The 27,022-nt window shown below is 40.0% G+C and overlaps 1 protein-coding gene across 1 annotated transcript; it reads left to right on the top strand.

Moving 5' to 3' along the window:
• Positions 1-1,974: 1,974 nt before the first annotated feature.
• TRIM33 (tripartite motif containing 33) lies at positions 1,975-27,022 on the top strand. Its single transcript, XM_010078767.1, has 20 exons — positions 1,975-1,999; positions 6,889-7,007; positions 7,109-7,256; positions 9,494-9,626; positions 12,210-12,326; positions 13,589-13,703; positions 15,528-15,674; positions 16,220-16,337; positions 16,602-16,846; positions 17,090-17,254; positions 18,070-18,270; positions 19,537-19,669; positions 20,120-20,183; positions 20,463-20,622; positions 21,653-21,999; positions 22,483-22,606; positions 23,570-23,644; positions 24,236-24,388; positions 26,117-26,167; positions 26,250-27,022. Exons 1-20 carry the CDS (start codon positions 1,975-1,977, stop codon positions 26,460-26,462), a joined length of 2,853 nt encoding a protein of 950 aa, XP_010077069.1. The 3' UTR covers positions 26,463-27,022.

Raw genomic sequence — 27,022 nt, 5'->3', positions numbered from 1 at the left:
TTCCATAGTGAAGGATTTAAACTGGCTTGGTAGTGGTTCTTCAGTGCAAACTGTTCAGAAGCGGTTCGTCTAGGACATGGTCTGAGACAGTCCATTGGTTTTTGAAAGATGATGCTTTCAGTGTAGTTCATAAATGCACTAACTAAAGCACTCAGTCTTGTGGTGTTTCTTGTTAAATTCCAGATTCTACATTTTGCATTGTATATGCTAGTGAAAAATGCAGAACTTGGAAAGCTGGGTTTATTTAACTAGCAGTTAGCAGGGTTGTCCAAATCCTGCTCGGTCTGCTAGGGTACAGGTGTGGGAACAGAAGCGTAGCTTCTGAAGTGTGTATAAACCGCAACATCAGTTCTTGTTATCCACATTTTAATAATGCTGGATTGTGTGCTTTGATGAAGTAAGAATTCATCTTTGGATTGATGCATCAAAAGCTGTTAGGTGTTGTGAGGAAGATGTGCATTTAGGAGAGTACGCTGGCAGAGATGTGTGTGATCCGTCTGTGATGGTACGTAAACCTGCATGAACAGATGTGTCAGCCCAGCAGGCCAGCTAAGAATGAAACTTCGAACCAAGCAGAAGATGGAGTTTTGCGGAGAGCTCTCTCTGCACATTGTGAATGGGATGAGCTGAATGGCACATGAAATGCCTACCAGTAATTGGGTACAAAATGGGCATTCTCAACATACAGAGAAGTGCCACGTTGCTTAGTGATGCGGGTTCCTTCCCTGTTGGCATGGGATGTGGTAGCCGTGAAGTTTTACTTCTATTTCTGCTTCTCTGGTTCCCTTAACCATGAGCAGGCATTTTTTCATGAAGGAGGAATTCCCGGGAAGGGGAAGAGTAGCTGCGTGCTCTCACTGCTGGATTCTGGGCTGTACCATTTTATATGCATTTAAATTTGCCTGCTGTTTTTCCGTGCCTCTACAACTAGATTAGAGAATTACAAGTACATGGAAAAAACAGTGTTTACTTGTGTATTTTCCTGGTTGCTTTTTTAATTAGTTATCGATTTTGCTCCGTAAGGGTTGTCAGTACTTAAAACAGTGAAGATGTGTATTTATTGGGTAATAACTGTGGAAGCTCTTTGCCAGGAGCTGTGTGCGAGGTCGGTACCTGCAGAGTGGCTCTCCAAGTGAGAGTACCCTTCAGAGGGAAGCACACTGCTGCTCTCCTGCAGAAAGCAGTAGGGATCCTCGAAAGCAGTAGTTTGTGGTCTGTATCTGCATCTCTTCTGCCATGTTGCTGCTCCTTTGGGAGGCACTGCTAATGAAGACAGAAGAATGGTCTCAATTCCTAAAAGTTTGACTAAAGTTTAGAATAATGTTGTGGTTTATAAAGCCAGAGGGACAGTTTTTGTTAAACACGTGGTGGGCTGAGGCAGGGACGGGGAGGGTTTCACTCACCACTTAGGGTCATGGGCAAGAAACAGACACGACTTGGGAAGAACAAGAAAACAACTGAATTTATTAACTGTTTACAACAAGAACCAAGATACTGAGAGAGAGGAAAAACCACATCTTAAAAAGGGACTTCTCCCCCACCCCTCCCTTCTTCCCAAGCCCAAAGGCTTTTTTCTGTCCCTTTTCCCCCCGGCGGCGCAGGGGGCAGGGATGGGGGTGCAGTCGGTCCCCGGTCCTTCCTCCTCAGGGGAGGGTCCTCACAGTCTGTCCCGGCTACAGCCTGGGGTCCCTTCTCACAGGACAGTCCTTCTCAAGAACTGCTCTGGCATGAGTCCTTTTCCACACAGGGCCACAGTCCCCTGAGAATTGCCTGGCTCTGGCGTGGGGCTTCCAGTTCCAACGTGGGGTCCTCCACGGCTGCATCTTCCTTCACCACATGGCAGGGGCGCTGCTGAGAGCGTTCTCTTCCATAACTCCGACCAAGTGTCTGCATGGCTGTCTCCTTCAACATCTTGCTCCTTTCTCCGCCGCAGGTCTTCATCGGCTCCCAGGAAAATGAGCTCTCGGGCGAGCCATGGCGGAGGCTTGGGCTATGGCAGGTCAGTTCACAGAAGCCAAGCAGGCAGCTGGAGGGCCGGACCGGCCCGCCTGAGCCGGGGCTGCCCCAACCCCATTGTTCCGTGCCCCCTCTTCAGTCTCTCATTGGCAGAGGCGCCGACTGGCTCAGCCCTGGCCTGGGGTGGGTCCAGCCTGGAGCCGGGGAAACTTCCAGCAGTTTCTCACCAGGGCTAGATCCCTGGTATTGCTTCCCCCACTGCCCCTCCTGGTTGCCAAACACTTGGAGCTGGGGTAGGGGTGAACCCTGAGCAGTCACTGACAGGAGCCACCGCTGTAACCCCTCCCTTGCCACCAGCGCAGACTGCGAGCTGCGGGAAACCTTCTGCAGCTCCTTTACAGGAGCCATTGCTGTGGCCCCTCCCAGCTACCAGACAAACCCACCACAAATCCATAACAAACAGTTATCTAAAGTTGTGGTTTGCTGTGCTACAAAGAAGTATCTGGTAGGTTCATACCTGTTGCACTGGTGTTTTTTTGCCGTTGTTTGCGTTTATGTTGGGGGAAGAAAAGAATGTTTTAGCTTTATGTATTTAAAACATGTATTTTTATGTCATTTAATTTACATTAAAAGTAGCATCTCCTATTCAGTTTAATGACTTAATAGGTCATTGGAATGTGGATTTTTTTGGGGGGATAGACTGTTTCTTAATGCCTGGTGTTTCAGCTGTCCAGCTGGCCTCTTCCTTTCAGATTGAATAGATTACAAGAAAATACCTTTTTGTGTTTGTATCGTAGTGTTCTGAAAAATGTTTATTTCTAAGCTGGAGGTTTCAGACAGTTACAGATACTGCAAAACAACTTTTTACGCACCCGCTTCTGCTCCTGGGAGGAGAGGTTGTTTTGAGATTTCGCTGCCTCACCAAGATATTTACAATCTCTCTTAAGAAGATTATCCCAACAGGGAGAATGTGTGGCTCTCCCAGCTCCTTGTGAATGTCACAATCTTCATTAGGCTGAAAAACTAAAAAAGAGCTGTAAGATGCTTTCGGAGAGCCTGAAGGAAACATACACGGTTGGTTAACGTGCATGTATGTGTAATTTGAGGAACAAGACTTTTACTACCAAGTGCTATAATATATAGTATTGTAAAATATTTTGATATTCAACTCCCATACCCAGTGTTTGTGTGCTTAGAAACTGTGTATTAATCACACCTTAAATGATGCAGTAACTATTTTTAATTTGCTTTTTAAGTGACACATAAAAATGGTAGTTCAGTAGTAGTCCCTGTATTTTCAGTCTAGAAAGCTGAAAATTCCTGCATCAAATAGACTGCTTAAGCTATGTAAATGCCCGTCTGGAGTTTCAGTAAACATCAGCACACATCCCCTGAGCCCTCCGGGTTCTTTAGCTTTCTCCTGTGCTGACGAGTGAGGGCCATGAATATGTGCTGAAGCCCTGCAAAGGCTGAGTTCTGAAAAATGTTTAGCTCCTATTCTGGACTTACTAAAAATCTTGGTCTGAAATGGAAATTTCAGTCTAAATTAATATTGTATTTTAAAATAATGTTTTCTCTGATAGTGTTCTAGGCATGTGGTTTTTGATAAGAATTGATGTCTGTGACTGCTGTAAGTTCATTTTCCTCGTTAAATGTAGTGTGTTGTCAGGTCAATGCAGGACAGCGAGGATTGTTCCCTTCCGCAGGGAAGGGAGGATTTGGGCTGTGCAGCTGTGTGTAAAGAGAGGTGGTGTTGGTGCTCGTGGTTGTTCCAGGTCTTACACACCATCGGGAGGTTTGTGATGTGAACAAGTAGAAAAACCAGCGATGTCAGTGCTCTTAAATACGGTGTCGAAGCCTGGAAACCCATTCCTCTTCTCTGCAGCTCTTTGGTTTGTTGTTTTCTGTGGCTGTGTGGGTCCAAAGGCTGATTGTTCTTGGATTCCTGCATGAACGCAGCGATACTCCCAGGAGCACCTGTGGATGGCTGGTGAGGTGTATGGGGTGCTCTGCTGTGTTCGTGTAGTTAGTGCTGGTGACAGCATGCTGCAAGTCAGGAAGGAACTGTTCTTCAGAACATTTTAGACCCCCGTGCAGAATTTCACACGATGCAGTTGGTACTTACTATTTCTTCTAATATTTTTGCTAGGGAAGAAGCATTTCTGTTTTGTGGTTAGGTGAAACTGAGCTATACGGGATTTGAAATGTGAAATCTGAAAGAAACTTCTTGATTCTCAGCTCTTTGCTTCGGTGCTGCTGTTAACCTCTGGAGTATTGATTTATGGCTTCAGAATAATCCCAAGCCATCTCTGAGAACGTAGGAAGTCTTTATGGATGGTAACGATCAGGGTTGTGGTAGGATCGTAAACCAATCTGTGAATGTGTCTAATTCTAGCTCAACTGTGATTTAGAAAAAAAGATTCATCTTTTAACAGTAGTTTTTGCTGTGTGCTGGCTGATGAATTCTGTGGAAGGAGTTAGATGCCTTTTTTGAGAGCAGAGTTACGGTAGAAATGTGTGTACTAGGGCTAATGGGTTTGGTTTATTTTTTTTTAAACAATATTAAGATTCTAATTGAAATTGATGCAGAAAAACAATGTAATGAATTCTGCTGAGGTATAACTATGATGATATTTTAACTTTAATTATAATTTTCTTACGGAAGATTTTTTTTTAGACTGAAACTGGCAGTGCAATGCTGTTTTTCTAGTGGGTTGTATAGACATGGACTGCCTGTTCCCTGCATCCTCTCAGGCAGGAGCAGCGGGCATGGTGGAGTTACTCGTGGTCAGAATCCAGCCCATGGACTGACAGTTGTATCATTCTTTTGACATCAAAAAGCATAAAAAGAGATTTGTCTAGTTTCAAGACAAAACTTGCTGTGCAGGAGGCAGTTTGCATCTGTGGAATTTGACTTTATGTGGTGTGAAGATGGTAGACCTTGGGCTTCTTTGTTTTTTTTCCTTCCCTGCAATATTTTGCGTGATTTACCCAAGACAGCACTGAAAATCGGGTTTAGCTCTAGTCTGGTTTAGATGGAATAGTTTTAATGGTAAATGTTGAAATTTTTGTTCTGTAAGTACATACCCATCGTCTGATAGGTGGCTTTCATATAGTGTTCCCTAAAGAATTTTGCCTTTCAGTAGTAAAAAAATCTCCAGGTTCTGCATATGGGGGAGGCTTTGTTATGTATATAAAACCTCTTGTAGATACTGAAATACTGGTTGTGTTCACATCTTGCTCTTGAAGTGTGTTTGGTTTGATGAGACACGGAATTTTCAGTTGGATTATTGTTGCTGCTCTGCAGTGAATCTTCTGTGTTCTAAAGCCGTTAATTTTAGCACTTGAAAAAAATAATGCTAGTTTGCTGCTAATGTAATTAATCTCCCTGAAATAAGTCCTGCTGTTCTAACTGAATGTCCACAAAGGAATTGAGCATCATTTAATTACACCTACTTCTCAAAGTTGTTCCAAGTGTCCCAGTGTATAAAAATACCCAATCGCTTTGACAGCTTCTCCTTGAAAATCGTATTCACAATAAAATCTTATAGGAACTTGATTTAGGACCGGATGACGCTGCTGTGAAGAAAGTGTTAACCTCTACCTTAGTGGTGAATAAGTTTTCAAACCTTTAATGTAGGTTGCTTGTAGACCGTCTTTAAATGTCAGTTTGGTTCTTTGCAGCTCTGCTGAGGGTTTAAAGCTCTAATTTAGCAATTACGGAGGATAACAAAGCAGGACACTGGAAAGGAGCTAGTCTAATTGATATCCGATTTTAAAGCTGTGTGTATGTGTGCACAGCGTTGTATGTGCTGCAGAAAGGTGGGTGCAGTTGTCATGAGAGGTTTTCTTGCTGTCAACTTGTTTTTTGGTGTTAGACTTCCCTGCAGAACACTAAACCTGGAGACCTTCAGATAGTTCGTGTGAATGCATCTACCTCCCTGACCCCCTGGAGATCGGTTGTGTTAGAAAACGTCCTCTGTTGTCCCTGGAGAGTATTGTGACGTTCTGCTGCTTTGATATTTCATGGACATCACCAAAGTCACACCTGGCTGTCCAGGCACACATCTCTTAATGCTTGGCTTGAGACAGACCAGACAATAAACAGTTATGAAAAGTAATTAACGGGTGCCTTGAGTTTAACAAACTAAAATGAGGGGGGGAAAGGGATGATATTTGCTTGAGGAGAACAAATGACTTGTCTAAAAATATGTATTTTTTTCATGAAGAAATTAGGAAAAACTGAGTGTGATGTAGAAATTATCACTTCATTCTAGGTGAGGGATCCCTGAACCAGAGTGCACCTCTAGATGAACCTCACAACCTAATGATCTATCCGATATGGATAATATTGATCACATATGCAGTGTATTACCTTGCGAATATCTGCCAGTTTCTAAAAGCTGCTGTTGTAAGGCTTGCAGAGCTTTGCTGTACTGTGGGCTGTGTAAGGTTCCCAGCAGAAAGGTGCTGGTTGTGTAACAGCCACACTTGTCAGAAACAGATAATCCTATCGCAACCGACAGAGCTCGGTGAAAGAATGGGGCAGCACTGTGACAGGCTTTGTTGAGAGATACACAATCAAGGTTACCAGATGCTTTTGCTCTTGTTAACCTTCTTCTTGATATTCTGGCCAAACTCAAGACAAAAGTTAACAAGGGATAAAAACCCACACCAGATGTTTTTTGCAGTTTCAGGTATAAAGTTGAATAAACAACTGTATAAAAGTGGGGAACGTTTGCAGGAAAATTTGGAAGCCTCATCTATACGGTGGACGCACTGTATAGAAATCTCCCAATTGCTGGGAAAGGTTCTCTAAATCCTTGCTGCAGCCAGGCTCTCCAGCGACTGCGGATCTCATCTTTTAATTCTGGGCATGTTGATTTTCACGTTATTTTTTCTTAGAACTGGGAGACTCTTTCTGTTTTGCAGTTGGTGTAATCAGATGTCCGATATGCCGCCAAGAATGCAGACAGATAGATCTGGTGGATAACTACTTTGTAAAGGACACGTCAGAAGCACCAAGCAGCTCTGATGAGAAGTCGGAACAGGTATGATGCTTTCCTGCCTGCCGGAATTGACACGCTGTTTTTGTCTCTGTGTGTTAATGCTTTCCAGGGGAACGGTGGTAACTGGCTGTTTCCCTTTGCAGGTGTGTACCAGCTGTGAAGATAATGCTAGTGCTGTTGGATTTTGTGTAGAGTGTGGGGAGTGGCTGTGCAAGACTTGCATAGAAGCTCATCAGCGAGTAAAATTTACTAAAGATCATATGATCAGAAAAAAAGAGGATGTGTCTTCAGGTGGGTGTTTGGGTATCACTTAGTGCTGCCTGTAGTAAAAACATTTCTCTTTGGCCCATGTAAAAAGAGAGGGGGAGAATTATTTAGGTAATGACCAGCTGTATGGCTTTCCCCAAAGGTTCGGGAGAAGTTTAGTGCAAAATTGGTAGCTCTAAAAATAGAGGAAAAAATAAATTTTAAACTAAAATAGGTTTTTTGCTGATACTTTGTATAGTTTGATGTCAATGTAAAAACTACCTTAAGTGCAGAAGAAACAGAATGAGACTGCAGTCTTTGAAAAGGATTTAGATCTGTTCTTTATAATCCTTTTTTTTATTTGAATGACTAACTAAATGAAGTTGTTGAAATCTGGAGAGCACTGACATATTTTTAATCTTATCCATTGGCTAAGGAAGTGAAATTACACATTTTGCTGTACTCGGTTATAAGGAGCAATTATAGTTCTCCCAGTAGAGAAGTATATACAGATAAGCTTATAATCATACTCAATATGATGTTACTGTTGTATTGATATTGCTGAGTAAATGTGGAATTTGAATTTATTTTAGGTTTATTATCTCTTACAGTTAGCAAAATTTAATGTGTGATGTGTGTGTACAGTTTTAGACATGCAGCTTTATTGGAAGTTAACTCTTAAACTATAGTCTGACTATATCGTATGTAACCCACTGAAGTAACGTGGAAAACATTCTCAAAAGAGGTAGAAGGTAATTGGATTTTAGCTTAGGAGATTTTATTTGTAAATGGGATAAAGGTCCTGATTTAAAGAGCCATATGTGCTACAGAGTCTGGATATATATGAAGACTGATCTTATTGAGGAAGAGAGATCTTGACATTTTGCGCGCTCTCTCTCTCTCTCTCTCTCCAGTTAAAATAAATTAAGATCTTCATGATTGTTTCATTGTGCCATTTCAAAAGAGTAACGCTGCTTTTGCTTTCTGCCAGCTCTCGTCAAAATCATATTAAGAGGTTTGCTGTTGAGCTTATTTCTTTTAGACAGCGATCTTATTTCACTTGCTCTATCAAATAAACTTTGTTTTTGGAGAGGTTTCTCTATATGTCTTAATAGGTATTGTTTAATAAGCAATACTACCTATTTAAACATATTAATCCTGGTGGATGAGAAACCCTTAAGGTGAAATCAAATTATTGGGCCCTACAAAGAGCTGCTAACGTTTTTCATGAGGAATGCTCAATCGTGACTTAGAACTCTGCTTCCCCTTCAGTATCCTGAGTGGGGAGGTGCCGAAAAATGGCTGTTCCAATGGAGTAGACTTTGTGTCAGAAATTCAGGTCGATGCTTATGAAGATGGAAGCCCACCTGTAGTTGGTGTGCGAGCATACGGCTGGAATGTAGTTGTCGTACAAGGATCCTTGGCAACTCTCTGGACTGTGGGGAATGACTGTTCATTGTTTCCTCAAAGGAGCCTGTTCCCTTCTTTCTTGTTAGCCTCCAAGTTATGCCCTGGAGACTTCACATTTCCATTGATGAGTGTCAGCTGTAGATGCGTGAGCGCTCTCTGTACTGTAACTTGCATGGTGTAACAAGCTTCAGAAATGTTGGAGGCTGAGGAAGACATTCATGTCTTAAACCTTACCTGCTGTATCTTCCAAGGGCTGCTTTCCTCTCTGCTAAGCTCAAAGTATCTTTAGAAGACCGTGCAGCAATTTCTAGTAAACTCAGAACTATTTTTTGATGTTATCTGTTACTTGTTTAAGTAGAAGAGTTAAGCAGTTTAGCGGGGATTTAAGTGACTCTTAACGCTGGCAATGTTTGCTTTGCATTTGCCACTTCAGTTGCACATGATTTAATGAGGTTTATAAAGGTTTTGAAGTGATAGTTTAGAAAACCTATGGGTGTTTGACAGTATAAAAGTTTGCGAGGTTTGATCAATCAGTAGGTGAGGTGAAATTGTGTGTAATTTAATGTTTAAACACGCATATACGATCCTTGGGGTTGTGCACACTTTTTATATTCTTACAGGTGCCAGTGTCAAAATGTTGAGTGTTTGTGATAGGAGAGGAATTCCTCCTTCTCTTTGACTACAGTAAAGTGGAGACAGCTGTAAACCCCTGTCACTGTAAATATTTCAGTGGGAACATATTGACAGTAACTTCAGGGTGAGAACAGGTCTGCAGTTCTTGGTTGTTACTTAGATTGGAAGTTAGTAGTTTTGCTCTTCAGATTGTCTAAATTTTATTTTAAAATGCAAAAATTGTTTATTTTTAAAAACAGAGGCCGTGGGAGCATCTGGTCAACGTCCTGTTTTCTGTCCTGTCCACAAACAAGAGCAGTTAAAACTTTTCTGTGAAACATGTGACAGGCTGACATGCAGAGACTGTCAGTTACTGGAACACAAAGAACACAGGTACCAGTATTACCATGTTTAATTCCTGTGGTGTGGTTTCTCAGAGGATGGAACGGCATTGATGTGAAACAGCTGGTCACTGTTATATTTACTCCTTGTTGGACTGAACCGGTGTGGAGTGCTAAAAACTTAAGTGATCGGTCGATTGAGCTTTGTCAGGTATCTTACGAGCAGATTCAAAAGAACATGGTCTGTGGAGATTTGGTGTGATTAAGGGTTAACTGGCCTGGTGTTTACCAGGGCTGTGGCTCTGTTCAGGACCTGAATAGAAATTCTACAGCCCTGAACACCTGGTGCTGTGAAGAAGCAAAATGATGTAGTGAGCCATGGGTGAGGTAGTTTTGTGAAAGGGCATCTTTTATTATGCAGCAGTCTTTCAATTTAGGGTAATTTTGTAAGGGAGGGTATAAATTTTGCCTCATATATTAATATATTTTTCTAGTACAGAGGGAAAAATTGTTTGGGTTTAGTTGATTGAAAGTTGCCTCACTCCAAGTAAAAAGCGATGGGTTTTGTCTGCAGAGCTTGCTTTTCTCTTAGTTGCTAGAAAAAGGTTGGAACCTCTTAAGATACATTAAAACTTCCTGCTCTTTAGCAGCTCTGTAATATAGTTGTTTGAATGTTTGGAAAAGTATCTTGCAATGTTATAATAGAGGATCTGGGGATAAATATGTATTTATCGGCTGCTGCAGTACTGCTTTTCCCTAGTAAGTCTACAACTAACACTTCTCTGTAAAGGTGCTTAACAGTAGGTTGCAATATTGAATTTAGTGTTTTTTTCCAGAGTTGTAATTATTCTCAGACTGCTACAGCAACCTCATGGAGAACTTTTATTTCTGAAATTACTACTATTGAAATATTAACAACTTTGAATATTCCTGCTGTTCTTTCATAGGCTTGGTCATAAATATCTTGAAAGACACCCTTGTCCGGAAAGCGTGGTCTCCCAGGATATGTTAACTAACTTTTTGTAGTTGGTTTCTTTGCATCTGCCTTGTGCATGATACTAACTGATTAACAGGTGTATCTTGTTCTGCTTATGTGTTCTCTTCCAGTAAGAGAAGAGAATACTTTGTTATTAACATGCTTTTTTGCAGAGTGTTCTTTAAAAATTGTTTTGTCTGCAGATGTGAATTACAGATGATTAGGGCGACTGCTTCATCTGCCACAAAGTAAAACTGGGATTTGAGAAAATCTGTAGATCTCCAAACATTTCAAATTTAGTGTCCTTTGGACTTTAGTAATGCTGCTTTTTGCATTATAGTGCCTAAAATCTTGTGATGCTGTCTGTCTGCAAGAGCTTTAGACTGTTCTTAGAAAAAGCAGCATTCGAACATAGCGACTGAGGATTCTAAACTCTTGTAGTTGAAACTTGTCTGTTGCTGGTACAAACTGAATGAAGAGGAGCAGAGCTGTTTCTGTTGTGAATAGTGTTCTCTTTGCTTAAGACTCTCTTACCATAATTGCGAGTAATTGGAATCAAGAAGCAGTGTTACTGTAAATTTGGTCATATACCCGAACAGTCTTTTCCTGTTGGATTAGACTGTGATGTTCTCCGAGATTTTGACAGAAGACAATGCTACTTTCTTCTCAGTTGTGGCTGGGAGATAGCGTAGGTCACTTCTAGTGCAGCTTATAAGATGCTTCACTTCAATTGTAGGAGTTTTCTTCCAGTTTGAATGTTGGGATTTAGTGCAGTGAAGAAGGGAATACATTCTGGGAACAAAAGGTTTCCCCATTGTTAACAAATTGTATTTCAGAAGCACAAAGTTTACTTACTGCAAAGACAAGAAGTGGCAGGTGACGGATGGGAACCCTGGGCTTTGGGGGTAGTCTGTTGGTAGTTGAGCAGTCAATCAGAAAAGACGAAAACTCTTGGAGCTGCTTAATTCCCCTTGCCATTTTCAACATGGGCATTTTGCTTCTCTTGCATTGTTAATTCCGCTGGATGTTAGGGAAATGCAACTAATTTCATTTCTTTTGAGATGTAGCTACTTGCACTCTCTTCAGAGGAAGTAATGGAAAGTGCCTTTGATACAGTAGCTCGTTGGTTGAAGGACTTGGAAGGGAATATGTTATTCGCTTAGAAAAAAAATAAGGTTTTTTTAATAGGAATATTTTCTTTTGGATTAAACTAATTCAGTCAAATATGAGCAGTATAATCTCAGCTGAAAAACTTTTTCTGGGATATGTTTATTTTGTACATAATTTAATGTGTGTTTAAGCTACTAGTGCATTTTTCTTACCCAACATTAGCAAAATGATTTGTCAAACTGCAGTTTCTGGTGTCGTCTTTAGCTGGTGTTCTGTAGCTTGCTGTCTTGTGGGACAATGCAGTACATTGTCTCCCTGTGTAGTTGGAATTCATAAGTCACCCACAGAGGTTCAGTCTTCTGAACACTTATGAAGGATTTTATCAGTACTGAAACACTTTTGCACACTGATCAGCATGCACACAGTTCAATTTTTCTGTGTTTTGTCATATTTTTTCAACATCTTATAGCTTTACATTTAAATTGGGATGTGCTTGGTTTCAGCACATTGCTCCTTGGCGATTGATATCCTGTTTTGTGTGTTGGAAAGGTATCAGTTTCTGGAAGAAGCTTTTCAGAACCAGAAGGGTGCAATAGAGAACTTATTGGCCAAACTTCTTGAGAAGAAGAATTATGTAAATTTTGCAGCTGCCCAAGTTCAGAATAGGTAAGTAACCCAAAATGCTTAACTTACTGTTACATTGCATTTTTAGTGAGTCACAGCAAGATGAATGGTGGGACTAGAGTAATACTTATATTTTAGTTGATTCTGTGTCTTGAGTTGTACTGGACTTAATTACTTTCCGGAATGTTTTCTTCCCTACAATACTATGCATCGGTAGGAAGATGTTGCAAGAAACAAATGTAAAAGATGAAGTCTTTTATGGCAACTTTGAGTAGAACCAAAGATGTGACACATTTATTACACTTGGGGGAAGGGGAAAAAAAAAGAGAACAGGAAAAAAAAAAACAAGGAATAGAAAAGGCAAGGTAAACCCATCTTATGGTTTCTGCTAAATTCAGCTCTAGGTGACAGCATTGGCTGTAGAGGTAGACAAGCTTTTCTGGAAATATTTTGGTTTAATGTGAATGTCTCTTTGATAAATGTGCAACAAAAATTTGTTTTGAAATTGAATAGGAAATTGGTTTTGGTTTTTAATTAGGCAAGCAAAATTTTGTGTAATTACCTGAAGGGAAGACAAGCTTTTCCTTAGGTAGTTTAACTTTAAAAAATTCCAGGGTTAGCTTAAATTCAGCATCATGTAGAATAATTGAATGTAGAGACGGAGCACATGATTGCTGCTGGCTCTTCACCCACCACCCACTGGTGGTGATGTGGTGTGCTGGAGGGCAGGGAATTCCACTGTGGCTCTCGGTGGTTTTGTGAGCTTTCTGCAAACTTTTAGGTCGTTTGCAAAATGACAGATCATCTGAAGAGGAAGTACAAGGGTAGAAGGAAGTGTACCAAAGATAGAAGGAGAAGTTCTGGTGCAAATTTTTAACTCCTAGTGGTAGCATACAATAGCATAAAAGTTTAAGACATATTTAAATTCTTCATAGTGAAAGAGACATGATACGGGTCTTGCCTGGGTATGTCTTGGTGTGTAAACATATAAAGTGTGTAAGCCATGTGGACCATTTCGTATTATTTTAAGTAAAACACAGGTGGTTAATTGAGATACTGTCTTGATCTCAGACTGTTTACATTTTTTTACAAAACTGAAGCTTTAGATGGCTTCTTTGAAAAAGTTGATTAAAGATTAATTCTCTGTTAGAAATCAAACAAGCTGTAAATTTTGCACTTATCAAAACTTGTTCAATACAGAAATTGTTCCTTCATTCTTCAAGGGTGGGAACATGCCTATGGTGTTTAGCATTTGGTGGCATAGCATAAAGTGACTGCCTGACAATACATTTCTCTTTTTTTAGGATAAAAGAAGTAAATGAAACTAACAAACGAGTAGAACAGGAAATCAAAGTGGCTATATTCACCCTCATCAATGAGATCAATAAAAAGGGAAAATCTCTCTTACAGCACCTTGAGGTACAGTTAAGACAAATAATGTTGTTCACTGTTTCCATTCCCTTGTTGAGAACCCACATTCCATGTTTGAAAACACTTTCTTTGGTGTGACTGCATGTGTCACAATAGTAATATTGCCTATGAATAGCATGTTGGAGTTAAATCTCTTTGTTTATCCTTCCATTAGCTGGAGCCTGTAGCTCCTTTAGTTTAACGTCAGATTAATTCAAAATCATGTTTATCATAAAGGAGTGCCTGAAAATCTTTCTGTGCTCTGTTTGCTGTATTTCTATATTATAATGTAATTCTAAGGTGTGTATAACCTAGTATTTTCCTCAAACAGCTTTTTGAGGTTCATGTAAGTGTATTAGCAGTGTTACGGTTGAGTTGCTGCTTTTTGTCTTCTTCTGAGACCTTGTCTAGAAGTTTTTCTTCAGAGAAACTCCCTGAGACAGGTCTGTGTACCTTGCGCACATCACAGATTGATGCAATGTGATGGATGCAATGCCTCTGCAAGTTTACATCATTCTTTGCTCTGTCAATTGTGCTGGGTTGTTAAAAGCAGTTTCCGTCCTTTTGCTTGTGGTAGGGGAGCAACAGGCTGGTATAAATTTTCACTCCTAGTGTCCTGCTGGCTGCTTTCCTGCTAAGACAGTGGTGGGCCTAATGGCAGTTGTTAGTGTTTGTGTCCTTTAGTGATTTTCACAACTGGTGTTGGCTTCTAACAAATCCTGACCATTTAGGTACACCTAGGTTTTCAAAGATATGGTAGTCTTACGTATTTGTACAGGAGATGTAGTGCTGGTATTTTAAGTTATATAGATTGTCATTGTAAAGGAGGTGATGGCTTTAAACATACTTTCCATCTAGCACATTCTGAATAAAAACTATATTCTGACTTTTATTTGAATCTGTGAAAATTGAGCTTATGATCACTTTTTATCTGAAGAGAGGAAATCCACCATAAGAAGTTAATTCATAGTATATTGCCAGTCTGCCATGAAATGACTGAAAATTTTAAGCTCAAGTAAATTACAATAGATTTATTCTGGTTAAGGAAGAGTTATTTGACAATGAAATAGAGTATTCCTGGAAGAAGAGAGTGTTTGATCAGGACTGAAATAAGTAATTTAAAATTACATGAGTAACTGAATTTTGGCTTTTCTTGTTTACCTAGCGTTTGTTAGAAGCTAGAAAAATCCATTGGAGACTTTCCTTTTTGTGAGGATGTAACCGTTGCCCGATCGTGTTAACCCTGAAGATTCACTACTGCAACCCACTTTTTTAGCACGAGTTTTAGAGCCGGCAGGCTGTCAGAGGCTGGAGGCTGCTGAGTTTACTAGCTGGGCTCGGGAGGTGTTTGGAGGCAGTTTCTGGTTGACATAGGAGCTGGTGCTGAGAGCACCTGGGCCACCACTGTTGCTGTCTCTGCCAGCTGCTGCCGTGGTGGCAGTTGCAGGAACGCCAGGGCAACCCCCAGGACAGAGCTGGCAGTTTTGTTGGGCCCTGGTCTGGGTTGCTCCTCCCGTTCCATCGTGCTGCTGTGCCTCTGGCAACGTGAGGAAGAGAACTGCTCTTCTTTTAGGAGTTGACGTTTTCCTGGGATAAAGCAGAGGCTCTTTTCTGAGCCCATGGTTTTCCCTGCGCTTTGATACCTCTGGGAAGAATGGCAGCATGGAATAATAGAGAATTATTACTTGGTGGTTCTAGCCACTCTGGATATGAGCATTGGTATAAGCTGCTTTGCTTCTGACATTTTTTTTTTGCTCTAAGAACTGTGATAGTGGTTCATACTTTCCTCTTAAATATGAAGTCCCCATTGTAATGAAGTTTGTTTCTTTGTAGAATGTGACAAAGGAGAGACAGATGAAGTTAATACAACAACAAAATGACATTACTGGTCTTTCACGGCAAGTGAAGCATGTGATGAACTTCACTAATTGGGCTATTGCAAGCGGCAGCAGTACTGCTTTGCTGTACAGTAAACGACTGGTAAGGAAGCTTCCTCTAACTTGTCTGTACAGTACAGAAAATAGAATGTTCATTCAAAAGAATTTTCTAAGTATTGTGTAGCTTATATGCAAGGAAGGGACAATGGGTTGTTCATGCTTTTTAAGAAAGAAAAAAACCCCCAAAACAAAACAACAAAAAAACCCCCCAAAAAGCCCTCTTTTGTAATAATGGGATAAATTTTCCAACTTGTACACCGCTTTTCATGAATTAAGGACTTAAGTTTTATTGTAGAAGGAATGGGGTCAAGCTCTGTAAAGGCATCTCGGTGGCTCACTTGAGTCATTGCAGAAGTAGCATTGTTGTGTAACTGCTCTGTAATCACCTCAGAAGTTGAGTAAAAAATTAGTCGTACAGTGGGTGATTTTCCTGGTGAACGGAGTGCTTTCTAGGCTACTAACCAAACTTGCTATTGGCAGTCCTTTTGGTGATCTAGCAGTCTGAACTTGCTGGGCAAGTACACACTGCTTAACATTCTTGTTCTTTATTTCGTTGTCATCAGCCGTCTTATTTTTGTTTTCCATCAGATAACATTCCAGTTACGTCATATTTTGAAGGCACGTTGTGATCCTGTCCCAGCTGCCAATGGAGCAATACGTTTCCATTGTGACCCTACGTTCTGGGCGAAGAACGTCGTCAATTTAGGTGAGAAAATTGTGTGTGTTTATTCTGTTCAGGTCATATTTGTAGTTTTACAATTTGTTTTTCTTGTAGTCTTGAGTTTTCTTTTTGATTCTCTTACGTATGGTTATGGAGACTTAAGAAGAAAATTTCAAACTTAAATTGCTTTGTTACTGCCCCTGAGGAAAATGAATTAGAAACACCTGAATATTCCGCATTTATCAACCTTTGGATGATGATGGAGACTTAATTGTTCACTAGTTCTGGTTTTTTGTTTGTTTTGTTTAGGTAACCTTGTCATTGAAAATAAACCAACTCCTAGTTACACTCCTAATGTAGTGGTTGGACAAGCTCCTCCAGGAACAAACCACATCAACAAAGCTCCAGGACAAATCAATCTGGCACAGCTTCGACTTCAGCATATGCAGCAGCAAGTGTATGCACAAAAGCATCAGCAGCTGCAGCAGATGAGGGTGGCGCAGCCACCTGGGTCAGTTCCCAGGCAGACGAGTTCGCAAGTCTTACAGCAGCAGGTAAGTATCTTGTATGTTCTCATTTCACTTTTTGCTCTAACACCCAGACTTAAATTGCCCTGCCAAATATAAACTTACAAAGCAGTTTATAAACATGAAAATTGAAATTTGACATACTTTAAATATGCCAGCTATTGGCTTTGCTTAATGTTATGTAACTATTAAACCTACTGCTGTGGAAAGAGATTGGCTTCTTTTTTCCATGTTAAAAGCAAAAGTTTTAAAAAACAAAAACCCTTGCAGCCTCCCAGGTTGATCAGCATGCAGACCATGCAGAGGGGTAACATGAACTGTGGGGCTTACCAAGCACATCAGATGAGAATGGCTCAGAATGCTGCTCGTATACCAGGAATACCACGCCACAATGGACCACAATACTCCATGATGCAACCTCACCTTCAAAGACAAGTATATCCTGTGTACACGCTTAATTTGTGCCATTGTGCCAAAGTTCATTACAGTAGATGATACTTCCAGCTGTAAATGTGTTTATCTGTAACACAACTCACAGCTACACACATTTATGTGCTTTTTCATGTTGCATACTGTACTGTGACATTTTTACTAAACATAAGAAAACTCAAACCTTAATGAAAATTAATTCTAATATTTGTACTGCATTTTAGTTCTGGGAAACAAAACATTTCCATCTTTCACTTTTCAGTGACGTTCAGCTTTCTTGGAGAATAATCAGGAATAGTGAAGTTCAAAGTGGTGTAGTTGGGAGTTTTTAATGAAACCAAATTCTAAAGTGTGTTTAAATTCAAAACTGAAGCATGATGCAGAGCTCTGCATACCATTAAGAATAAAAATTATTGAAATGAATGTTAATGTGACTGGAAAACTGAAAATTATAATACTTAAAACAGTTACTCTCAAAAAAAAAGTTTGTAGACAGACATATGGACTCTAAAGTTGTCTTTGGAGAAAGTAATTGCTTTGAGAAAATATAACTATATATGAAAATAATTTGGCAGAAGAGGTGCTGTATATTTAAATATCTAGCCCCATAAAGTGTTTTTTCTTTACAAGTAAATAGAAATAGCAATTGCTTTGCATTCAGTGCCATCAGGTTATGTTGATAGAAATGTGAGTTTATATGTTCTCCCCCAACCCCATTTTTTTGTTGAGGACCATCATGTAATGCACGTGTTGCAGTTTTACATGTAGTGGATGTCTGACTTGTCTGTAATGCAGTCATGGTCTCTTCTCTTTTCCTACAGCATTCGAACCCTGGGCATGCGGGGCCTTTTCCAGTTGTTTCCGTGCACAACACCACTATTAATCCAACTAGTCCTACTACAGCAACAATGGCGAGTGCAAACCGTGGTCCAACAAGTCCATCTGTTACATCAATCGAGCTCATTCCTTCTGTAACAAACCCAGAGAATTTACCTTCCCTGCCAGATATCCCGCCCATCCAGGTCAGTGGAGATCAGACACTTGTGCTTTCAGTGAAGTGATGAGCTGCTTTCCTTTCTGTGTATTTTTTATTTGGATACCTGTACTTGTCAGTGCAATGGTATAGTTAGTTGTCATTTAAAGTGAAAGAATTAAAATCTTCAGTCCTTGACTTGAGCATGCAACTCTTTTTACTACATAGGGCTGACCTGCTTGACATGTGTGACCCTTTAGATTAGTCAGTATTTAATGGCTCTTCTGTAGTAGAATTGATACTTAGATTAGTTAATCCCAAGTACTGTGTTCGCTTCCTTTCTTCCACAAGGCTATCACGTGGGGAGGTATCCCTAGAATAGTTATGTATGTCTGATGTCTTGAATGGCGATTTATTCAGAGTTAGAGTTTCCTGGCACTCCTCTGTCATGTTCCTGAACGTAACAATCAAACACAGGCAGTACAGAGACAAGGTGTCCCACTGCCCTGCTTTCCTACAAAACACGAGTATGACTGGTTATGAGTGGTTCAGCTGTATGTGTCTAAAGTTTGTGATACACCAACTTGGAAATCATTGTTAGTGGGACAATCTAAAACATAAACATGCAGAATTCCGTTAAGGTGCTCTTTTTTTATACCTGTTCATGTAATAGCTGTTGCAGATTTTAGTTGATGAAAGAGTTGAACAGGAAGCTATTAGTCTTTCAAGTTCCTTGCACAGTCATAGAAACCCGCTTGGAATAGAATCTGTTTCAAACGCCTTATTTGCAATTACGCTGTCTTGCAGTTGATAGCTTTAAGCAGTTGAAGTAATAGGGTACCTGTTCCCTTGTTTTTAATAGATACTAAAATCTGTGAAAAAAGTGAATGGGAGGGAGGGAGATTTCATATTATGCTAAGGAAAAATAAATTCATGGTTTCCTCTTAATATGTTAATTGTGGAATAGCTCTTGCAACGATAGTACTCTAGTAGTTCGTGTGACTAACACACTGAACATTTGGGAACCAAAAGGTTTGGAATGACCTAGAGTAAGCGCAGCCTGTGACCATACCGGAAGAACTCAGATATTTAGGGAGCTTTTGAAAAAAATCTTACTTTCTGCTTCTGACTGTGTGTTTCTGTTTTGAAAGACTGATCTCTGTGTGAAACTGTTAAAATGTTTGCTGGTGTCCTGAGTTCTTGAAGGGATAGTGAACAGTTCTGGTAAAGATACTGATCAGAGTTTAAAGATGTGGAACTATTAAGAAACTTTAATTCGGCCTCTCTGATTCAGACTTTTGTTTTTGCTTCTTAGCTTGAAGATGCTGGTTCAAGCAGTTTAGATAACCTTCTAAGTAGATACATTACAGGCAGCCACCTACCCCCACAACCCACAAGTACAATGAATCCCTCCCCAGGACCTTCAGCTCTATCTCCAGGGTCATCAGGTAAATGTGATGGGTATTTCTAGTGATTCTAGGAGGTGATGGGTATTTCTGGTATTTAATCTCTGCAAGATTATTGTAAGATTCTGTGAATGAGTGGTTGCAGCAGTGGAACTTACTCTGTTTCTCAAAACCTGCATGCAAAACGTACAGTGTCTGCTTTTCTTTACTGGTGGATGTCAGTGGATAAAATTTGAGGACTTAATGGGCTGAGGGCTATAGTTTGGATGGGTGAAATAATTATTGTGACTCTAACAACAGCATGTTGTCTGCGTTTATTTGATGGGGCGTGACAGACCTTTGTTCTGATCAAACGACTGAGAGAGCAGCTGTCTTATGTGAGTTATTAAATTAGGATATTCTAGCAGCACTTCTGGGATTACTTAGCAGTAGTCATTCATTTTATTGCAGAATGTAAATTTGTACCAAGTCAACTTCTGTGCTTCTTTGCAGGTTTATCCAACTCCCATACGCCTGTGAGGCCACCTAGTACCTCCAGCACAGGTAGCAGAGGAAGGTGAGTATGTTACATTAATGCTGCCAGGCTGAAAAATCAGACATGAAGAATTCAAAAAATGATTTCACAACGGGTCAATACAGCTTTGATATAGCTGTGACCCACTAATGGAAAAAGGCTTATGTGAAGCAGATTTTTTTTTCCTTCACTATGATTCTCTGCTGTCTTGTAAATTTGAGCTAATTTGTAAATGTTCTGACATGTTTTGCCTTTGAAATTGTTCAGGAATCGGTCACTTAAATTTCTTTGCTCTAATGAGTTTTCCTGGTATCTTTCTAGCTGTGGCTCCTCGGGCAGAACTGCTGAGAAGACTGGTGTTAACTTCAGGTCTGACCAAGTGAAAGTCAAGCAAGAGCCAGGGACAGAGGAAGAGATATGCAGTTTCTCAGGAACAGTAAAACAGGAAAAAACAGAGGATGGCAGAAGGAGTGCTTGCATGGTAAAGTTAGTTTGTCTATGACTCATATTCTGTTAACAGCCCTGAAGATCAAGAGGTATTTTGCTCCCTGGCAGTACATCTGGACTCTAAGTGTGGTCCAGCTCGAGTGGTGAGCTGTCTGTTTTTGTACTACTGCTAAGACTGCTCATTACTGGGAGTTTGTGACAGAGGTGCCAGTAAGCTGGCGATGAGACTTGGAACAATAGCTTGCTGGCTTATGTTGAACAAATAAACATTAAATGATGGCAGACATTTCCCTTCCTGATTTGGACAGGACTTGACCTAGCAATGTGGATGCAAACACACCCAGTCCGTGTCGGTTTTATGTGTTATGATAGGTAGTTGTGCATTGAAAGTGGTCTGATAGAACACAAAACTTAATCTCAGTTTAGTCCATGTTGAGGAATTTATTACATCCTTTAATACTATGCTCTGACAGACACTGGATGGTCTGTTATGTAAATTTTATCTTTAGCTATTAAAATTAAATACACCCATCAGTGTAGCATGTTTGCTGCTTTTTTCCCTAAATAATAAAAGCTGTAAGTAACCCATTAGTAGTAGTTCCTGCACAGTCATGTGTATGTGATTACACTGAGAAGTCTTCCAATCAGTCAAAAGTTTTTATGCCAAAGCATAAATAAAACATTTGTGCAAGTGAATATTTTTCAGTGTTTCCCAGCTATACTTGATTTAATGGGATTGTGTACTGGGAGGAGGGTGATGGATTTGAGGATTTTTCCTAATGACAGTGAAGGTATATTTTTAACAGCTTATCAGTGTGTTTGGCTTGAAAAGTTTGTTGATCGTGTTATATATCAGTAGAAGTGAGTCTGTCCTTGAAATGGTGAACTTGTGAAAAAGTACTTTTTGATACTGCATGCAGCTGAGGTCTTTATGATGATTTGCCACTTATTTTGGGAAATGCATATAGTACCTTTAGATGGTGGATGGCTTTTGACTTCCAACATGCGAAGAAAGATGCCCTTGTAAAACTGACTCTGATTTTGATGTGCTACTTTCATTTCAGCTTAGCAGTCCTGAGAGCAGCTTGACACCACCACTATCCACTAACTTGCATCTGGAAAGTGAATTAGATGCATTAGGAAGTCTTGAAAATCATGTAAAAATGGAACCAGCAGATTTAAGTGAAAGCTGCAAGCAGTCTGGACATAGCCTTGTAAATGGAAAATCCCCAGTGCGGAGTCTAATGCACCGATCAGCTAGAATTGGCGGAGAAGGCATTAACAAAGACGATGATCCAAATGAAGACTGGTGTGCTGTATGCCAAAACGGAGGGGATCTGTTATGTTGTGAAAAGTGCCCAAAGGTGTTTCACCTGACCTGTCACGTACCAACGCTCCTCAGCTTTCCAAGGTACCAGAAACAGTGTAATGGCTCCTGAGAACAGCTCTGTGGTCTCGTTCATAGGGTAGATTTCAGCGCAGTACCAGAACTGGTATTTCCTCAGCTAGTTCTGGATGATTTCTTGCCAGTAAAAAAATCTGACATTTAAAGGCGTACTTGAATTGTTTTGTGTGTGGCTGGTCAGTGTGCACCTGATAAACATACGGTCTCTCAAACTGTGATTCTGTTAAGTAAAGTTCATTTTCAAGTCATGGTGAGAAAGGTGGTGTAAAGTGTTAGAACGTACCTGGGAGAGGAGTATGAGGGCAGGAAAGATGGCCTTGACTGGCAGAATTACCTCAAGCATTAAGGGTTATTCCTTATATTTGGATATCCAGGTCTTTACTACAGCACAGTGTAAATTTGTAAGAGCTAATGAAAGAATCTTTGTAGTCATCACTGACGAAATTTTGTCCCTGGATATCTGGAATAATTGTGTTTATTTCTGTTTAGTGGAGAATGGATATGTACGTTCTGCAGAGACCTGAGCAAACCAGAAGTAGAATACGATTGTGACAATTCACAACACAACAAGAAAGGGAAGACAGCCCAAGGCCTGAGTCCTGTGGACCAAAGGGTATGTCTCAGGGCTGTGGGAATCTGTTTCCTAGAAAAAAGTACTTCCTCACGTTAGCTGTCCCCCACTGTTTCTTGAAGATGTTTTTGCTGTGGCTGCAGCAAATTAAATATAGTTGTAGCTTTGCAAAAAACCCGAAATGAGTAATGAGATCTTTCCTGCTGTGACCACGTATCCAGGTGTTGGTGACTGTGTGGGAGTGCTCCATTCCATTGGGACTGTCATCATCCAGTAGCTAACACTTGCATGTAAACACATGTTCTGTGTTTAAATGCATCCTTTAACATGTATTGCTCTCATCAGTGTTAGAAGTTCTTTGCATTTAAGTTTATATCAACCTTCATAAAAACAAGTTTAGTAATTAGGTGCATTCTTGTGGAAAGTGTAGGGACCTTAACAGTCAGAATTATTTTTAGCTTTATCAGTCAGCCTGTGCATAAAATGTTAGAGTATTATCCAAAGTATTCCTCCAAAGGAATTACAAGCAAAGGAAAAAAAAATGTTTCAACAGGGAATTCGTAGAACTCATGGAAACACTCTGGCTTTGGTTTCAATTTGTTTAATTTTATCTTGTGGAGTAAAGAAAGGTCTGCAACTCAGTCCTTTCCTGTTACATGCAGTTATGGTTGGACAAAAGCACTTGTAGTTTTTTTTTTTTTTTTTTTAATTTGACTGTATATTAGTGTGGCTCTTCATGTTTTATCTTAGCCCTAGGCTTTTGTTTAGGAAGAAGAAAGAAAAAAGGGAGTAAATTTCTGTTACGTGAACAGTAAGGTGGTGTTCTGCACTCTCAGCAGTGCCCTCCTAAGAACTGTACATTTGAAATTAGGCTCGTGGGGATTGCATTTACCTTTTGTAGTACTAAGCTGCTCAAGTACAAACCTATTTAATATAGGGAAATATGAACTTCTTGTGTGAGGATAAATGAAGAATATTAATGTGAAGCTGTTTATTTTTTATAAGAAATGTGAACGTCTCCTGCTTTACCTGTATTGTCATGAGCTGAGCATTGAATTTCAAGAGCCAGTCCCAGCCTCGGTGAGTCTCCTGAAAAATAGTTTGTGATTTATTTTTGGCATAGCATCTCTAAAAGTCTAGGGTTGAGTTCGGGAAGGAACTGACTGCTTTTACTTGAAGCAGGTCCCCTTGATCATTCAGTATTTCGTGGTTATGAGAGAGACAGAAGCTGGTTCTGTAGCTTCTCCATGCAGAGGCTCTGTTCCCAGTCTCAAACCCAGATATTTAAAATTACTTTCAATTAGCAGTTGTTGAATTGGAAGAGGATATCTCAGGATATCCATGGAATTCAAAACACTTTAGGAGAGCTTTCTTCTTTTCTTTTTCTTTTTTGGACAATCTTTTAAATGAAAGGAGGAAAGAAACTGCTTTGACTCTTCTGGTTTCAGCTGTCAAAGACATATAGTAAAAAGCATTGCTGTGCTATGATAGACACCAAAGGTTAGAAAGAACTGAAAGAGTTTTGAGGAAAGGAAGTTGTTCTCACTTGCTGAACATGCATGTAGTGCATGATAAGATTAGCTGATTGATGTTTTGATAAGTGAAGAAACTCAACTGCTTCTGTGAACTGTGTAGTCATTGTAGTGGTAAATCACTGTTTGTTTTTTACAGATACCAAACTATTATAAAATAATAAAGAAACCAATGGATTTATCTACAGTGAAGAAGAAACTGCAAAAGAAGCATTCCCAACACTACCAGACTCCTGAGGATTTTGTGGCAGATGTCCGGTTGATCTTCAAGAACTGTGAAAGGTTTAATGAAGTATGTTAACTTCCAATCTGTATACTTTTTTTTTAGATTCAGATTTATTTCAACATTTTGTGCAGCTTCTCCAATTAAAGGCTCTGCTTCCAGTTGTAACTTCTGCTTATGGAACAGATGCTGAATCAGACACTTAAAAACCAATCAAAACAAAGCAAATGCAGTTAGAACTACCTCAGTCTTTAAACGGGGAAATAAGGCTTTAACAGAGGGAACTTTTAAAGTGCATTCCCTGGTATGGGTGTATGACTGCGGAGAAGGGTGACCTTGTTACTGTACAGCAGACGGATTGTGGAAGTGCGCAGGAAGTGTGGTAATGGAGACAGTCAAGCAGTCCTTAAAACTGCCTCCAGCTGTACAGGTGATTGTTCTTATACTCCTGAAACGTGGCAGAGCCCTATTGAGGAAACCTTCTCTGCTGAGGAAAAGTGCCTTTCTGCGGAATATTCTGCTGCTACCTCATGCAGGCTGAACCCAGAAGAGCCCAGTGTTCGTTATGCCTGGTGCTTTAGCTCGTGGGTGCTTGGCCTCTCACAAAAGTCAGCTTTCAGTAGATAACTTTTGTATGGAGTCGTATTTTTGAGAGATGTGGAAAGCTGACTTATTTTGCAATGCACCCATTGATAATGAAATATTCACACCTTAAAGGTGAAGTGCAACTTGGGGAGATAAATTGCCTAAGCGTTATTACTAGGTGAAGCAATGGAAAAAATATTCTGAACATAAAAAAAAATGGTGGTATTGTGCTGAAACACAGAGTAGGAGCTGAGATAAGAGGGTATCATCATTTCTGAGATGCCTTAAAGCAAGGATGACGAGAAGCCCTGGGGAGAAGGCACTGCAGGGAGTGGCTTTCTTCTGACCTTAGGAGTGCGTAAAACAGCCGGTATGCTGTGAAATGGGATCTGAGTTCTGCAGTGTTTGGGCTGCGTCTCTGGCTCTGTGAATAAGTAAACTGAAGGAAGTAGATAAACATAGAATGAAAATCTCAACTGTTTAACAAGTGCAAGTAAAAATCAAGGTTAATGATGTAATGCTGTAAATGCTCAGAAGCATTTTGGACTGTGACACCCTCACCTCCCTTCTGTCCCTGTATTAGGCAAAGGTTAAGGAGCACTGTGGAAGAAGTTGCAATTTTGTGAACTTCTCAATCGAGAGAATTAATGAAGCATCTACTGTAGAGGAAAACATGCTGCAGCTCTTGGGGACAGGAGTAAAACAAGGGAGCGAGGGCTGATGCGTGTGTTGGATTTCCTTAAAAAAAGATGGCAAAGGATGAGTCATACTGACCTCTCCTAATAGCATCATGTCTAGTGCCTCTAAGCCATATGCTTTTAAAAAATAGAAATCAAAGTGGGGTAGGACCCCCAGGAAAGTAGTCTCATGGAGCCCTTCTCTCTAAAGTGAGACCTTTCCACTATAATGTCCAGGCAACTGAAATTTATAATGAAGAAAGCAGTCAGGAATAGAGTGCAGTTTTGAAAATGACCAGGAGATGCTTATTTGTACAAAAGTTGTGTGTTTTGTTGAAGGTTTATTTACCTCATGTCACTCTCCTAAGACTGTTTTAAACCTGCTTCTGCTAAGTTTGAGAACTAAAGTGGTGTATCAAGTCCATAACAAATTGTTCTGTTGTTATGGCTGACTTTAGTCATCCAATCCTATGCAATCTCATAACTTTAGAAAGGATTATAATTTCATTTTTTTTGACTCTGGTATCCTTTTTAGATGATGAAAGTTGTTCAAGTTTATGCAGAAACACAAGAGATTAATTTGAAGGTAAGCGTTTCAGACCATGCACACTTGGTGAAGGGATGTGCATTTCCAACAGGTGAATATTCCTGTCTTCTTTTATTTACAGGCTGATTCAGAAGTAGCGCAGGCAGGGAAGGCAGTTGCATTATACTTTGAAGATAAACTCACAGAGATCTACCCAGACAGGACCTTCCAGCCGTTGCCTGAATTTGAGCAGGAAGAGGATGATGGTGAAATAACTGAGGACTCCGATGAAGATTTTATACAGCCACGTAGAAAACGCCTAAAATCAGATGAGAGACCAGTGCATATAAAGTAATCTAATGATATGGACCTAAAATTTATTGTAAAAACTGTTATTTAATGTTCCTGGAATATTATCATGCCTACAGTGGCCATCCTGAAGAAGCTGATAGCTTTTTAAACAGTATTAGATTACAAAAAACACTTGTACAGAAAAGCATTGTCATCAAGAGGGGAAAAAAAAACTGTATTGCAAATTTTTGGTGGTTTCTTTTTTTTTCTTGATTATTTGCTATATTCTTTCTTTTCCTGATGGATGGGACACACTCATCCTGGTCTCACAGATAGAGGTGGATGAATGTTGAAGCAGATTTGATAAGAGATGTTCCATGTACAGATAAGACTGCTTAGTAACGTGTTCTGCGGGACTGGACCAGTACAGTTGCTGTATCTTGCATTCGTGCTGGACTGCAGTGCAAACTGTCAGCAGTGTTCCTGAAATCCCCTCTTTGTGTGAGCTTAAGTGCGTGTTGGTCATCGCTTTTATCATCTCATTTAAGTGGTATTGTGAATAACTGGTCTTCTGTGTTGATACAATTATCTAAATTTGACTTTCTTTTCTATGTTTTATGTATA

This window comes from Pterocles gutturalis, unplaced genomic scaffold, assembly GCF_000699245.1.
Source record: "Pterocles gutturalis isolate BGI_N339 unplaced genomic scaffold, ASM69924v1 scaffold16763, whole genome shotgun sequence".
Classification (NCBI taxonomy): domain Eukaryota; kingdom Metazoa; phylum Chordata; class Aves; order Pterocliformes; family Pteroclidae; genus Pterocles; species Pterocles gutturalis.
The sequence above is the reverse complement of the archived record's forward strand: the minus strand, read 5'-3'. Positions and strand labels throughout refer to the sequence as shown.